The sequence below is a fragment of the Saccopteryx leptura genome, chromosome 5 (assembly GCF_036850995.1).
Source record: "Saccopteryx leptura isolate mSacLep1 chromosome 5, mSacLep1_pri_phased_curated, whole genome shotgun sequence".
Lineage (NCBI taxonomy): Eukaryota > Metazoa > Chordata > Mammalia > Chiroptera > Emballonuridae > Saccopteryx > Saccopteryx leptura.
In genome coordinates, this window is record NC_089507.1 from 120,181,350 (window position 1) to 120,197,799 (window position 16,450).

At 39.7% G+C, this 16,450-nt stretch overlaps 1 protein-coding gene across 6 annotated transcripts in view; it reads left to right on the plus strand.

Moving 5' to 3' along the window:
* ODAD2 (outer dynein arm docking complex subunit 2) overlaps nucleotides 1-16,450 on the plus strand; it is a 224,608-nt gene that overhangs the window by 126,215 nt on the left and 81,943 nt on the right. For all 6 annotated transcript variants that reach the window (XM_066386871.1, XM_066386873.1, XM_066386872.1 and 3 more), the window contains one exon: nucleotides 13,782-13,896. In XM_066386871.1, the coding sequence (XP_066242968.1) occupies nucleotides 13,782-13,896 (115 nt within the window). The remainder of the gene's footprint in view (nucleotides 1-13,781; nucleotides 13,897-16,450) is intronic.

Consider the following 16,450-nt stretch of genomic DNA (forward strand, 5'->3'; position numbering starts at 1 on the left):
TAAAGAAATAAAATATGCTGCTTCATTGTTGCCTAGTTTCATACCTCTTTTTTAAAAAAAGAAAGTCTGATGCTAGCTTAATTCTTTTGTCTTTATATCTGGAGGCCTTGAGATTTTGTCTGTTTTTATATTCTAATACTTTTACTAGGTTGTCTCAGAGTTGATTGCTAACTATTTAGTTTACCCAAATACTAGTTCATACAGGAAAGACAGGATAAATGCTTTTTCTTCCTTTTGGAAAGAAATCAGTGTTCCAATACAGGAGTCGTCAGGAAGCCCCGCGGCTCGAGGGTGGTAACAGGCTGTGTCTGGTTTGTTAGAAATTCGTGGGTCCTCACGTTTTACTTCAGTCTCTACTTTTCTTACAAAACTTACTTTCTTACAAAAAATTGTGCATGATTCAAAACAGTTATATGTCCTAAGTTTTCCATTATTTCAAAATAACCTTAAAATCTGAAGGTCAGCTTTCCAATTTACTGTATCCGTCTATAAAAGTGACTTTCATATTCTTTAGAAGACAATCAAGGAAAAAGGTGTTTCTTCTCATGTTCTGTAAATACCTAGTATTCTAAGAAATTTATATGACAATTTACCTATATAGTATGCTAATTTTCTACTATTTATTATATAAAATATTTTTCTTCCACACATTGTGAACTAAACATTTGCTGAACTGATTGTTACAGGGTCTAGTGTTACATGATCATGTAATGAAAGACTTTTTAAAAACATATACACGGCCCTGGCCGGTTGGCTCAGTGGTAGAGCGTCGGCCTGGCGTGCAGAAGTCCCGGGTTCGATTCCCGGTCAGGGCACACAGGAGAAGCGCCCATCTGCTTCTCCACCCCTCCCCCTCTCCTTCCCCTCTGTCTCTCTCTTCCCCTCCTGCAGCTGAGGCTCCACTGGAGCAAAGATGGCCCAGGCGCTGGGGATGGCTCCTTGGCCTCTCCCCCAGACGCTAGAGTGGCTCTGGTCGCAACAGAGCGACACCCCGGAGGGGCAGAGCATCGCCCCCTGGTGGGCGTGCTGGGTGGATACCGGTCGGGCGCATGCGGGAGTCTGTCTGACTGTCTCTCCCCATTTCCGGCTTCAGAAAAATACAGGGAAAAAAAAACATATACACAAGGATAGAATTAAAATTTACCATGGAATCTGTAACTCTAAATTCTCTGTCTTCTGTGGTTTAAATAGAATTATGTTGCATTTACATAGTGTTTTCTTTTTTTTTTTTTACATTGGGTTTATTTGTTCTTTTTTTAAAAAGGGAAAAAGGAAAGCTATGCTTGTTTGTATACAGAAGAGACTTAATCTCTTTGTGGCTGCCCAGATACCTCTGACCGCAGAACCAGTCTTTGTAGGGTTTATGCAAGACATGTGCTCTACATGTTTGTCTCAATGAGAACATTTTTACATCCTTTCACATTTTTTGTTGTTTTTCATTTGTATACTTCTTAAAGCATATTGACTTAACCGAGATACTAAAATGTCAAATCAAAAGTAATTATGTGAGTCATTTAATCTTCTGAATCTTAGTTTTCTCATTTTAAAACAAGCTCTAGGAACTTTCAATTTGAGAATTACCAGTACGTGGATTTTATTTCTTCACGTTATATTATATATTTCATGCAGCCAGTTGTGAAATGGGCTGTTTACTACTATTTCCTGTGAGAGAGTGTGTGTGTTCACAATGAAATTAAAAATATTTTAAAAACTTTTAATTTTTGAAATATAGCTCATATGAAGTACAAATGTAAATAAATACATTATTAAGTTACTGGGGAGGGAAGACTCATGTAACTGCCACCCAAGCCAGGAAGGAGAATATTTTCATTACTCAACTCTGTGACAGCCCCTTCCTTCACAGCTCACCTAGTGCCACCTGTCCTCACTCTACCTCTAGAGGACACCTCTCTTGCCTTTCGTGGTAATTATCTTATTCTGTTTTCATAATTTTATACTTCAGACTTCATCATTATAAAGTATAGTTTAATTTTGTTTCTCTTTGGAAACAAATGGAAACAGTGGATTGGGTTTTTTGTCTGACATTTTTATTCAAGATTTTGTTCAGTTTGATACATTTTAACAATTGTTTTCACTCATATAACCATTAGTCAAAAGAAGATATAAAATATTTTCTTCCCCCAAGAAAGTTTATTTATGTTATTATCCTTTCAATCTCTACTCCCAACCTAAGAAATCACTTTCTGACAGCCTTCACTATAGATCAATTTTGGAATTCTAAGAGTGGAATTTTGGAGTCCTAGTTTGGAAGTTGTTGGTCAGATAAGTTTGTAAATATGATACATATGTTTGCTCGCTTATAGTTTGCATTGGGTGTAGGGGACAGGCTGTAAGCCGGCAAAGTCATTATAGCCTAAGGCTTAGTTTTAAGACTAAGCTTTCCCACCCTTTTAATACCAAGATCTTCTCAAAACTAAGCTTTTCCCCACACCCTTGACTGTTGCATGATGTGAGGTGGTGCACTCTTATGAGGAATCCCATTTATGCCTCAGATAAGTGACTTTGTATCAGAGACTTCCTTATTTGTATATTGGGTTATAGGTTTTGATTTCTACACTATACTGACCAGGCGGTGGCAGAGTGGATAGAGCATCGGACTGGGAAGCGGAGGACCCAGGTTCGAGACCCCAGGGTTGCCAGCTTGAGCGCGGGCTCATCTGGCTTGAGCAAAAAAAACCTCACCAGCTTGGATCCAAGGTTGCTGGCTCGAGCAAGGGGTTACTCAGTCTGCTGAAGGCCTGCAGTCAAGGCACATATGAAAAAGCAATCAATGAACAACTAAGGTGTTACAACAAAAAACTGATTTGTACACTATAAAGTGGGGCAGACCGGGATATCTCTCTCTCTCTCTCTTTCTCTCTCGATTCCTACTATTAGCATTGCAGAGGAGAAGCAGCCAAGATGGTGGAGTGCTGAGGGAGAAGCCAGTTTGTGCAGAGTTTGTGCAGAGAGAAGGAGATGGGGAACAGAGGTGAATAAGGCTGGTGAGCTAGAAACCTTTGATTCTAGGAAACTCGGATGAGTCAGTGGCTTTGGGAGCCCTAAATGGAAAGAGAAGTGTTTTCCCACTGTGTGTATTTCTTGCCCCCTGGGTGCGAACTAGGATTAAATATAATGGCCCACCAGTTCTTGGCTTCATTGTTTCATTACCATCTGTCCAAATCAAATGTGAACCTGCATGGGCCAGGCAGCTGTAGTGGAGGCCGTGGCTACTGGACATACAGAAGTTTAACTTTTATTAGAAACTTCCAAATAGTATACAAAAGTGGTTGTATAGTTTTACATTCCCATCAATGCTAATATTTACTGTTGTTACTATTTTTTTTAAAGAAAAGAACTCTTCTAATAGAAAAAAAATGGTATGTCATTGTAGATTTTATTTGCATTTTTATTATAACTGATGATGTTGAGTAACTTTTCATGTTCTTATTGCACATGTGTATTATTTTGTAGTTTATTCAAGTGTTTTGTCCATTTTAAATTGGATTGTTTGGGGTTTTTGTTTGTTAGTTTTGTGTGTGTGATTTGAAGCATTTCTTTACATATTCTGGACACAAATTCATTGTTAGATTTATGTGTCATAGATTAATTCCCTCACCCCACATGTCTGTTTTTCAATTAGTCTTTCTGAGAGACCTCACGGCCCAATTTATTTGTTTATAACTTCTGAGCTAAATATGGTTTTAAGAAACATCAACAAAATGAGAAGTCTATGCAAAAGAGATCATATATTGCCTACAAAGCCAAAAATATTCACTATCTGGCCCTTACATAAAAAGTTTGTTTAGCCTTGCTCACGTGGTTTATCAATGTTATTCATCTTATTTTTATTATTTTATTTATTGTACTCATTTGGGTTTAATTTTTGCTGTTTTTTTCTAGCTTAAAGTGAAAGTTGCTTTTGTTGATATTACAGATCAATTCTTTTCTCATATAAGCATTTAAAGCTATGCATTTCCCTTTAAACAATGTTTTAGCTCCATTGCACAAATATAAATTGTGTTTTCATTTTTATTCAATTCAAAATAATTCCTACTTTTCTTTGGAAGTTCTCTTTGGCCCAGGGGTTATTTGCAAGTATTGCTCAATTTCTAAAAATTTGGGTGTTTTCCAGATACTGCATTGCTATTGATTTCCAGTTTAAAATTATGTGATCAGAGATTATATTCTCTGTGATTTTATTTTTTTTCATATTCTGCTTTACGGCCCAGGTGGTCTATCTTCTAAATATTCCATTTGTATTGGGTGAAGAAATGTATACTCTGAGGTTGTGTATAGTGTTTAAAAATGTTGATTAGGCCAGTTGTTTATGTGTCGTTCCATCTTCTAAATCTTTACTTTTTTTTCTATTTTTCTATCAACTTGAGAAAGGGCTGTTAAAAATATTCCACCATGGTTGTAGATTTATTTATTTCTAGTTTTCCTGCTATAATCCTCTTCATTAACAGAGAGAAACGGATTTTCATTGTGCCTCTCTGCCCAGTCTCCCTGTATGTAACCGATCTTCCATCTTCACCCCATCCTGTCCCCCTTGCAGGCAGTCTTCTCACCAGCTTTGGCTCCAGTTCCCCGTGCTGGACTGACCAGGCACCTGGATGTTCTTTTCAGCCTATTTTGGTTTTAGTAACCCCATGCTGGACCACCTTTTACTTGTATGTCTTCACTCCTCAACTAACTGATAATGAAAGGGAAAGGATTGAACATTATTCTGCTTTTCTGCAGGATAAATAAACCCCATTTAATGAGAAGATGCCCTTCATTATAGAAGAATGCAAGCTACTAAATAGAATTAGAAAACTCACTGGAACTCTGTAGTACTCCAGCCCGCTGGGAACTACCAGTGTCAGGTGGAAAAAACTTACTCAAGACACAAACTTATGTCAAGAGGAAGAGGGGGAGTCCTGCCAAGGGAGGCAAAGAAGATCTCCTGAATTTCCTTCTCCCTCAGCTTTTATTATCAGAAGCAGAACAGAGGTAACAGGGTTACAGAGGAGGGAGATCAGGTGATAGGGGAAAGAATGACTAATAGACTTTTTGCTGACATGGAGAAAGGGCTAAATTAATTGGTCAGTATATTCCTTTTCTTTTGCTAATTAACAAGCACAAAGAAAGGGGCAATCCAGAACCTCTAGGCTAATTTTCTAAAGCCCATTCACATGCATTCCTTTGTGTCTGCACAAAGGTCACCCACTCACACTTTCTTGGTGTTTGCATCCAGGAGACATTCACTCATCACTCAGGGCTTTCTTTTTCTTTCTTTCTTTCTTTCTTTCTTTCTTTTTTTTTTTTTTCACTCAGGGCTTTTAACTAGTCCCCAATCCAAATCATAGAGGATTCAAGGTTAAAATTCCCTACAGAACTTCTAATGAAACAATTCTTTAGGCAAGTATAATTAATGGGTGCTAAAACTATAAGGAAGGGAAAAGAGTGTTGGGACAGGACCTTCTCAGAGTGATCAGGTGTGAGCCCACAGATTGGTATTCTGTGAAAATGGAAAAATACGTCTCTACACTGGAGAGATATGGTGGTCATCAGTATAAGTAAATACTTAATTTGGCATTTAAGAATGGGACAATTAGACATTATGAGCCTTTTGATATGTTGCAATGTGAGGTACCTAGAAGCAGCCAAGATGGCGGAGTGTTGAGTGAGAGGCCAGTTTGTGTAGCGTTTGTGTAGGGAGAAGGAAGGAGATGGGGAACAGAGGTGAATAAGTCTGGTGAGCTAGCAACCTTTGATTCTAGAAAACTCGGATAAGTCAGTAGCTTTGTGAGCACTGAATGTGAGTGGGTTTTAGAGCCCAGTGTGTGTTTTTTACTTGCCAGCCGGGTGCAAGCTAGGATTAAAGATGATGGCCCACCAGTTTTTGGCTCCGTTGTTTCTTTACTGACTGTCCGAATCCAATGTGAACCTGCATGGGCCGGGCTGCTGTGATAGTGGCCCTGGCTACTGGCTTTACATTTGGCGTAGTCGGCAGGATTCAATACAGATCAGCAGGGAGACACCACCACCTTTGAACAGGAACCATAACTGGCTGCTGTTATGGTTCCCCATGGCTGTCCTTTTGGGGGCCATAGGCTGGCTGACTTTTATAGCCATGGGTAAGGAAACCGAGAGCTCTGTGGAAGAGGCTGCCCGGGACCTGCAAACCAAGCAGTGGAAGGAGCTGGAGCAAACGTGGGAGAAAAAGATGCTGACCCTGGAGCTGGAGGAAGTGCTGGAGGAGGAGGCTGACCAGGTTTGCGAAATTCGCCTGGAAAAGGAGCAGCTGCTGGAGGAGGATTCACAAGTTCGTGAGTTGCAGATTTCCCTGGATATTATGAAGAGCCAGCAGTGGCAGGAGGCCAGGGCTGAGGCCAGGGCTGGAGCTGCAAGGTCTGCGGAGCAGAAGGCAGCGGCAGCCCGGGGCTCAAGCCCAGCAGTGGGAGCTGGTGTTTTCACTTCCTCTTTAGAGGATGAGGAGAATCGGGCTGGAGTTGCAATCCGCAGTCTCCATAAGATGAGAGCCAGCTGGAAGGAGTACCTACTATGGCCCTGGTAGGTCTGCGATTTTGGGGCATAGGGCTGGACATGTTCTCAGGAGCAGAGATGCAAATCCTGACTGCCATTGCCATGTGCTCCTCTTTGGGACAATATAAGACCTGCCAGGATGACAGGGATGAGGGGGGTGGCTGAGGTCTCATGTGCATGGACTGATTTCCTGGACTATGACTGGAGTGGGCATTGGCTCCTTTGTTGAATGGACTTACGGATTTTGGACAATGTGAAATACCCTGATGGGGGTGGGGGGTAGTTTTGCTGGAAGCACTCCCCTGCCCCGGGAAGCTTTTCCCATGGCTAGAAAGAAGGCCAAGGACATTTTGTGCTTTGGGCTAAGTGCTCAGAGACTGGTGAAGTGTACCTTTGTGATTGTTGAAACTGTATGATTTGTGCTGTTGTAATTTATGTAATGTGCCTAATTTCCTTGCACAGGGATGCCGGTGGTGTAGATTGTGAGTAGTAAAGTGAGCATAGGGGTGGATTGTTGGGCAGATAAAATATATGTACTATGTTCGCTTTGTTAAAGATGGCTGTTGGGCAGATAAAATATATTATGCTCACTTTGTTAAAGATGGCGCTGCCCATGTGGAAGCCGTCGCCCAGGTGATGTTAATGTGTGTTGGGGGCGGGCTGTGGGCAGGCAGGATCCTTGTAGCCTGGGGATTGGTTTTAGGACTAAGCCTTTCCCACCCTTTTTGATGTGGGGTGGTACAATTCCATCATGCCTCAGATAAGTGACTTTGTATTAGAGACTTCCCCTATTTTGTGTATTGGATTAAAGGTTATGAATCTACACTATAAAGTGGGGGCAGAATGGGAGCTTGCTCTATTGGTTCCTGAGATTATCATTAGAGGAGAGAGCAGAAAGGAGGGCAGAGAAAGGCCACATGGAGGATGCCAGGAGAAGCAGCCAAGATGGCGGAGTGTTGAGTGAGAAGCCAGTTTGTGCAGAGTTTGTGCAGGGAGAAGGAAGGAGAGGGGGAACAGAGGAGAATAAGTCTGGTAAGCTAGAAACCTTTGATTCTAGGAAACTCGGGTAAGTCAGTAGCTTTGTGAGCACTGAATGTGAGTGGGTTTTGGAGCCCAGTGTGTGTTTTTACTTGCCCGCCGGGTGCAAGCTAGGATTAAAGATGATGGCCCATCAGTTCGTGGCTCTGTTGTTTCATTACCGTCTGTTCGAATCCAGTGCGAACCTGCATGGGCCAGGCTACTGTGATGGTGGCCTTGGATACTGGCCATACATCACCTATTGCATATTTTGCCAAAAATGTGTAATTTGACTCAATCTCAGATTTAGGTCTAACTTCCTGTTTATAGAAAATACAGAAAATAGAGGGGAAAGTTACATGATAATTTAGGAAGCAATCAGTCAAACTCTACTAGTGGGACTTTCTGCAAGACAACAGGCCTTATTGTAAAGTACTGGACCTTAATCCATGGGTTACATAGAGACAACAAGTCCAAATGAATTTTTGAGGAATTTATTAATTAGCCTAGCTACATGGGGCACAATCCCAAATCATGTAGGCCCTCTTACCGTTCTAGACCTTCTTTTATACAAAATCAAGTACTGGTTGGGGTGGGTAAGGAGGGAGCATGGTACAATAGTCAATTACTAACAAGCTTACAACATCTACCTATAGGATCTATTAAAAGGAAACAAAGCATCCTACACCACGAGATAACACAATTTTTTACATACCCAGCAAAGACATTCCCAAATCTTCTAGTGTCTACTCCCCATCTCTGTCGCCAGAGTGAAATGGTTAGCTTAGGATAAGGAGAGAGGCCAAATGAAAATACCCTTGGAAACCTAATAAGCTAGTCCCCGCTTGTTCAGTTTACAAGTTTTTATACATATAAAGGATTTCAAGAGGGATGATTATTAGAAAGCATATAAAATGATACAGAATGCAGGTTTTTCAAGCAAGGGGAGTGGTCTCGTGAGGTATACATCACTCAGGATTCCAGGAGGGGAGGAAGAGTTAGAATCAGTGTAGATATGTAAACATTGTCTCCTAAAGGATCTTATTGAAGGAAAATAGGAAGTGTCCAGAAAAGTTTTATCTTCCTTGTTGTCTAGCAGGTAGTGGCCTCAGTCCTTCCAGAGAACTACAGTTAAGCTATGACTAGGTGACCCAGCCATCCTTGTAAGCAGGGAAGCTCCTGCATTCTCTAAAGAGAGGAGGGGGTAAAGAGCCTGACCTTTCCTTTCTGTAATTCCTTGGCACCTTATCATAGCCTGATCTCTAAAGAGTCAATGCCGTAATGATATTGTAGATTAAATTAGACTGAAAAGACATCAAAAATATAATGCCTGGTCATTTTTTTTAAATCTAGGATTTTGTGTATTTTTAAATTTTTTCCATTGATTTGGGGGGGAGGAGTTGGAGAGAAAGAGAGAGAAGCATCAACTTGTTCCATTTAGTTGTATACTCATTGATTGCTTCTTGTTCATGTCCTGATTGAGGATTGAACCCATGACCTTGGTGCACCAGGACAATGCTCCATCCACCTAGACACCTAGCCAGGACCCAAGTGGACGTAACTTTTATGGAGAACAGTCTGTTGATATGTATTAAAATAGAAAAATACATAAAATCCTAACAAGCAATTTCATTTCTCAGAATTTGTCCCGACAAGATAATTAGTGCATTTCAAAAAGATTCAAAAATAGCATTTGCACCTTTTATTTTTATTTTTAAATTAAATTTGTTGGGGTGACATAGGTTAATAAAATTATATGTTTCAAGTGTGCAAGTCTATAATACCTTATCTGTATCTTGCATTGACTATGAAGGTTCCTCAACAATTTATGAATAGCGTTACCATATGACCAAGCAACCCTTCTTCTGGGTATCTACCTGAAGATTTTGAAAACATCTATTCATAAAAATATATGTACTTCTGTGTTTGTTGCAACATTATTCACAATGGCCAAGATATGGAAATATTGTTTATTTTATTCCATTGTTATATAAGACTAGAAAAAAATCTCAATTTGTATCACTAAAATATCAATTAAATATATTATGGTGCATTAATACAATACCACCTAGCCATTTAAAATGATTAATATAAATCCCATATTCATTGATAGGAAGGTCTTTAACATATATTGAATTAAAAAGGCAGATTATAAAACACCACATATGTATAGAGCAAGCCCGTAATGTGGTGTGTCCATATGTTTGTTTAGAGACTAGCGAATTCTTTACAGAGATGATCACAAAGATCATGGGATTGGGAAGATTTGGGTGATTTAAAAAAATTCTCTTCATTGTAATTTTTTCTATCACAGCTGACCCTGAATGATGTGGGGGTGAGGGGCACAAGTAGTAAAAAATCCACATTTAACTTTTGACTCCCCGAAGTTGAGCTACTAATGCAAAATGGCAACAAAGTTGTACAGAAATCCTATACCAATGCACTTTCAAGTTAGAGACAACTTCAAGTAAAAACTTACTCTACTGGTTAGATTTAGAATTTGAGCATGTGCTTTGCAAGTAGGGGGTTAAAAAAATGAGTATGTTTGTTACAGGAGAGATTTTAGGTTCATGGAGAAGGAATCTACCTGGCCAGTCAGTCCTCACTGCTGCCGCAGCCTGCCTCAGGCACCAGGGGCGGCGTGTGGTTCCTCTTGCAAGGTGGCTACACAGTGACTGGGGAGAGGTGAAGTACACACGTGACCACAGTGAGGCAGAGCAGTGTGTCACGCGCTGGAACAGGGTACAGCAAAATTCAAAGCTTAAAGGAAGGAGGATCCAGAGGATTTGTGGGAGAGGCTTTGTTTTTTTAATAGGTGACCATAAAAGTTGGGTTATTATAGAAAAAGGTAGATACGACATGGGCTGGGAGAATTTCTGTGCCCTGTGATTAAACTTGTGTCTCCCACTGTGGGCTCACAGGGAGCCCCATGCATGCATCTCTTGTAGCATTTATTATAATAGATTATAATGGTCTCTTTATCTCCCTTACTAGATTATAGAGTCTCCCGAGGGACAACTACAATCCTCATTACTTGCAGATTCTGTAGTTGTGAATTTGTATCCCAGATAAAATTTATTTGTAACTCCAAAATCAGTACCTAGTGCACCTTTGCTGTTTACAGTGAACACGTGCAGAGCAAGGAACAATCCCAGTTATCTGATGGACATGTCCCCAGCTGAGGTCGAGCACAGCCACACTGCTCCTCCTTGTTCTAGCCTATACTGTAAACAATGATACTTTCCACAGTCTATTTATTCGCAGTTGTGTGCTCTGAGCTGGTGCTTTTGTTTAAAATGGCCCCTGGGCAGAGTGCTGCAGAACCGTCTCATCTGTGTCCCCAAGTGCAGGGGTCTGATGTGCCTGATGGACAACCTGTGTTCAGTGAGCCTCATAGTGCTGTTGGCCATGGTTCGATATTAATGAGATGCCCTTAAACAGGAACTTAATAAAACAAGGTCATCTATTGATCAGTTGATAAAAATGTTCTAACCAGAGGCTTTCAGGAACAAAATTTCCTAATCCCCCTAGGAGCAGTGGTTTACTCTTTCCCAATTCACTGTCTGCAGTGACTTTATAGACCAGGGGTCTCAAACTCGCGGCCCGCAGGCTGCATGCGGCCCACCGAATAATTTTGTGCGGCCCGCGGACTAATCCACGAAGTTGAAAATATTTTGGATAAAATTAAGTAAGCCTAGGGGCCTACTTGTATTTTTCATTTCTCTAGCATCCTAGCTAGATATTAGCTTAGTTAACAGCAGTTGTGATGCGAACTACAGTTTCTGGTCGTTTTGTGACACTGAAAAGTGTTGCGTAACAGTTGCCTTTTGTAGACCTAGTGCGGCCCGCCGAAGGGCTGTGATCTTGCTCTGCGGCCCACATGCTGAGTTGAGTTTGAGACCCCTGTTATAGACTGTAACTATGCCAAGTAATGAGCGTTGACTGTATCTGTCATTTCAGTACGTTTAGCATTTAGTGTTTAGCTGATGACCCAAGAGGTTTAGAAGCAAATGTCTGCATGTAGGGAACTGGGAGGAATAAGCCAGCTCATAGGAGATGTTCAACACTGGGTTTAGCAATTGGGGTTTTAACCCCATGCAGGCCACGGGAAACAGTAGGAGACTTTCTCCTGGGGCTGATCCTTCAGTGTTGCCTGAATGTGCTAGGTGATATGATGGACAAGATGGATCATTATCACCCTGGGGTCCTGCTCTCAAGAACTTACTGCAGAAGTTCTAAGGGCCCTTAAGGAAGGTGAATTTGCAGGTATTTATAGGGTGGATTGGAACTGAGAGAAATTAAGTACACAAAACCATGTTTTGTAGCTACTTGGTGCTACTGCCACAATGCAACAGGAGGTAGTGGCGACCAGGATTAGGGTGTGGTACTGGGGACAGGAGTCTGGGGCAGGGACTCGAGGTACTGTGAAGTAAGCATCAGCAGTCAGTGACTTGGTGCAGAGGGAGATGGAAGTGGAAGGGACAAAATTAAGCTTTAAGTTTGATTTTCCCCTATGTTTGCAAATGGTTTTCTCCTCTGAGGTTGTTCCATGGTTATGTACTGAGTTCTTTGAAGACATTGGTAATGGGGTCACAATCCTCATCCTGTATAGCAGCAACCCACTGATGCAGTGTTTTGCATTTGGGGTCAGAGTTGGGGACAGTAGATCTGATTTCACAATTAATGTGAATTTTTGTAGTTAATTGTGAAATTTTACCTGGAGGAGAAGGTCCAGAAATTATCTTTTTTGTTTTAAACTGAAAATGTCTCCCATCCAAGTGACTTCCACTGTCATAAGTTATACCCAGCATTATATAAGTAATTATTACTAATGCAAATGTTACTACTGTATTGTAGAAGAGTAAGAAATCTATATTGTTCACTGAGAAATGTGTGTGTAAAATTAGAGACCTGAGGATCAGCATTAATATTTTTTTCATCAGGATATGTAAAGAGAAAGCTTGTTAAGTTTGTAAAGTAAAACCTTCCTCGTGAAGTGCTCAGAATTTTTCTTTACAGTTTCCGTAAATTAAGAAATAAAACCTTGTTTTCACTCAGCACGATATCAGAAAACTTTAGGTTTGGAAAGCTATTTAGTTAAATGTTGAGTTAAAATACTTTCTCGTGGATGCTTTTTTTCTTATTAAAACTTAATTTTTTAAAGAAACAATTTATATCTTTTACAAGCTGCATTACCAGTTGTTTTATACGGTTATGCAAAAATTACATTCTACTTGGAACTTTGGGAATGATACATTTTTTTTCCTGGCAAATTCATCTCATATAATCAAGAAATGTAGATGTTGTTATGTTGATCTTCAAGAAACAATTTGAATGGCATTTTAAGCTAGTAGTATTTATGCTAACTGTGGCTAACTACGTGTTTAAAAGCAACATGAGATTAAAAAGTAAAGGAATTTTGATGTTCTTTATCTTTTCTCATCTGCTTTGAGTTTTAAGATATCTTTCTGAACAAAGCCATGTTTGTAAAGGATATTAAGTTTTGTTTAGCCTTCTTCTCAACTGCCAGCACTCCGTGGGCCTTAATGCGAGGTTCTGCTCCGCGGGCTGATTGATATGTAAACAGAGGGCAGATGGTGTGGAGATGACTCTGATGATAATTCATTTTTCAGCTAGTCATGAAGTTATTTTGATTACAGAGTATTTAAGTAATTACTATAACACAGTCTGCAATGTTAGCCTGCTGGAAAGGGGGTGCATGGAAAACAGGTTACGTGTTATTCGTGCCCAACAAAGGATGCGTTGTGGTGTAATGATTGTAATTCCTAATGCTAGATTAGGACTGGAGGACTCTAAGTTATGTCACATTGTAAGGTAAGTCCATTAAACACAGACCAAATAAAAATAGGTAACTGCTTAGGTTTGAGGTTTTGGGAAGTATCTAGATGTTACTATATGAAAGAAACTAGTATTTTTACATTTTGGTAACAGTCAGCGTACAGCTAATTAAAAAATTACATGGCTTAAGTTTAAGTTTATGTGAACCATAATTACCATGAGGCTTTGCTTTCCTTGTCACGAATTTAAAACAAATCAGAGTGCTCACAGTTCAACAGCATGTTATATCCCTGCTGTTAAAGTTTTGAAAAAGAAATCTAAGCAAAATGTCAGATGAAAAAACTAATTAGAATTGTGCGAATAGGTAGGCCACTTAAATTTTCATTTGCTCAAACTAACTACAGTTTATATCTCTATGTTTTGCTTTTCAACAGGATAATCCATCGCTTAGATGGGGTTCGTTTGTTGTGGTCCTTGCTGAAAAATCCTCACCCAGATGTGAAGGCCAGTGCAGCTTGGGCCCTCTGTCCCTGCATCCAGAATGCTAAGGTAATAGATGACAGATCAAGCAATTCTGGGCTCTCTACTATATTGAATAATGTCACCACTGCTCAATAATTGCTTTTGACTTATTTTTGGTCAGATTTATCTGGTGGAAAAGAGTACTGAAAGTTTGTGCCAAAATAATTTTTGAGCAATGCCTTTTCATATTCAGTTTTTTATGCCATATGAAACTAGGCTAAGATGGTAGGACTTACCAAGTTTTCTCCCTGGCTGGTACAATCAAAACAAGTGTCCCAGGTAAATCAAGGTGAAGAGAGTTGATCATTTTAATCTCTTGGATGATAAGGAAATTGTCTGCAGTCCTTAGCTACTTTCAGAAGCACAAGATTGCTTCTATCTTACTTATAGCCAAAATCAACAGTGAAAGATCACTACATACTTTGTTACCACGAAAAAGTCACTTAATTTCACAGATTCTACTTTTCTTGTCTATCATAAGGACTAGATATAAAACCTCTGGATAAAACTTTTATATGAATAAAAACACTGAACTGTAAGTTTCTGAAGTCTTTTAGCTCTTCATCCTCAAATTTTATTATCTTTAAATATCTTGTTGAGCCTGTTTTGGTTATCTTAAATTTTTTTGCTATAGGTTTACAGATTTCTCTTTATGGTCTTTGTTGCTAGGGATATTTCTCTCTGTTGAACATTTTTATCTAATGGATTTAATTTTTATAACATACTTAGTGTGACTCTAAATATCATCCTAAATACTTGTGACTATAAAACAATCTTTTGTGAAAAGTGAATAGTGTTGTATACTAATAGTAGAGGAGACTGAACACAAACTAGTTAAAAGAACCATATTTTTGTAACAGCAAAAAAAGAAATAAAACTCCTCACATGCCCACCTGTAAGAAAGTGGAGAATAAGATGCTGACAGTCTTCATACAGTGCAGCAGTGAAATGTGAATGTGTTTCAGCAACGTACTCATCCGTGCCAATGTATCTCATAAACATACTGAGCAAAATAAGGACAAGTGTCAGGAGTAGATATACAGTATAATTCTTATTATACAGGGTTCAAAGAAAATTTATACATGCAAAATTTAAATATGAATATTTAGGGAGCAAGAAAGAAGCTTACTGGGGAAAGATTATTACACATCCTTGAAGGAAATCCTCATCAATTATATGCACTAGTCAGCCTAGCCCTGTTTCATGACATGAGCAACTAATGATCAGCAAATATTTAAGGAAGCAAATAGGATTGAAGATAAGCCAAGATTAGTAAGGAGAGCTGACTTCAAAGGAAACGCAGATAATGGGAGGGTTAGAATATAGCATTACAATTTTAAAATTAATATCTTCAGAGTGACCCCAGAGGAATACTATACACCCAAAAGCCTGTTATAAAGAAAGAAATATTCATAGACTGAGAGAGCATTTTTGGAAATGAAAAATATATTTGGAAAAACAACACATTTAATAGAAGGGACAAATTCTAGATTGGATATGACTGAGTGATTATCCGGAACATAAAGTCTAGTAAATAACAATGTAAAGTAAAATTAAAAAGAAAATAGGACTTGACACATGCAAAAAGAAAGAGAGCAAGTGAAAGGAAGAAATAGTTATTTTTAACAAAAGGTGCACCTGGGAGTTTCTGTGAACTGAAGAGTTGCAGGAAGAGAAGAGTCTTACGATTGAAGAGACCCACTCAGTGCTGAGCAGGGAGAACAAAGTTGTCCATGCTAGACACACATTCAGAGTTGATGTTGCTAGAAACTAAGGGAGAGAAAAAGTTATGTAAGCACAAGAATTGCACCAATATTAGACTTAACATCTTTTGCAATGAATTCTAAAAGAAAACGGACTGTCTTTAGTGGAAAAAAAATATATATATATTTTTGCACTCCTCTGAAGTTGGAAACCGGGAGGCAGTCAGACAGACTCCCTCATGTGCCCAACCAGGATCCACCCAGCACGCCCACTAGGGGGCGATGCTCTGCCCATCTGGGGCATTGCTCTGTTGCAACCAGAGCCATTCTAGCGCCTGGGGCAGAGGCCATAGAGCCATCCTCAGTGCCTGGGCCAACTTTGCTCCAATGGAGCCTTGGCTGTGGAGGGGAAGAGAGAGACAGAGAGGAAGGAGAAGGGGAGAGGTGGAGAAGCAGATGGACGCTTCTCCTGTGTGCTCTGGCCGGGACTCCCGCATGCCAGGCCGACGCTCTACCACTGAGCCAACCGGCCAGGGCCTAGTGGAAAATATTTTTATCCTAGAAATATATATCCTGCAAAATTGGCATTGAACTGAGTGTAATGTAAGGACAGAATGAAGACATTTTTCCTTTAGAATTGTCAGAACTTGGGAAGCAAATTCCAAATGAACCTTCTCTTAAAAAATAATTACTTTGGAATATTTTCCAGCAAAACAAAAGATTCTAAGAAAAAGAATAATGTGAGTTATAGAACAAAGCATTAGAATTTATAATTAAATATGAATTTGTATTGTGATGTCTTAAAAATTATTGCCTGACCAGGCGGTGGTGCAGTGGATATAGCATCGGACTGGGATGCAGAGGTCCCCAGCTTGAGT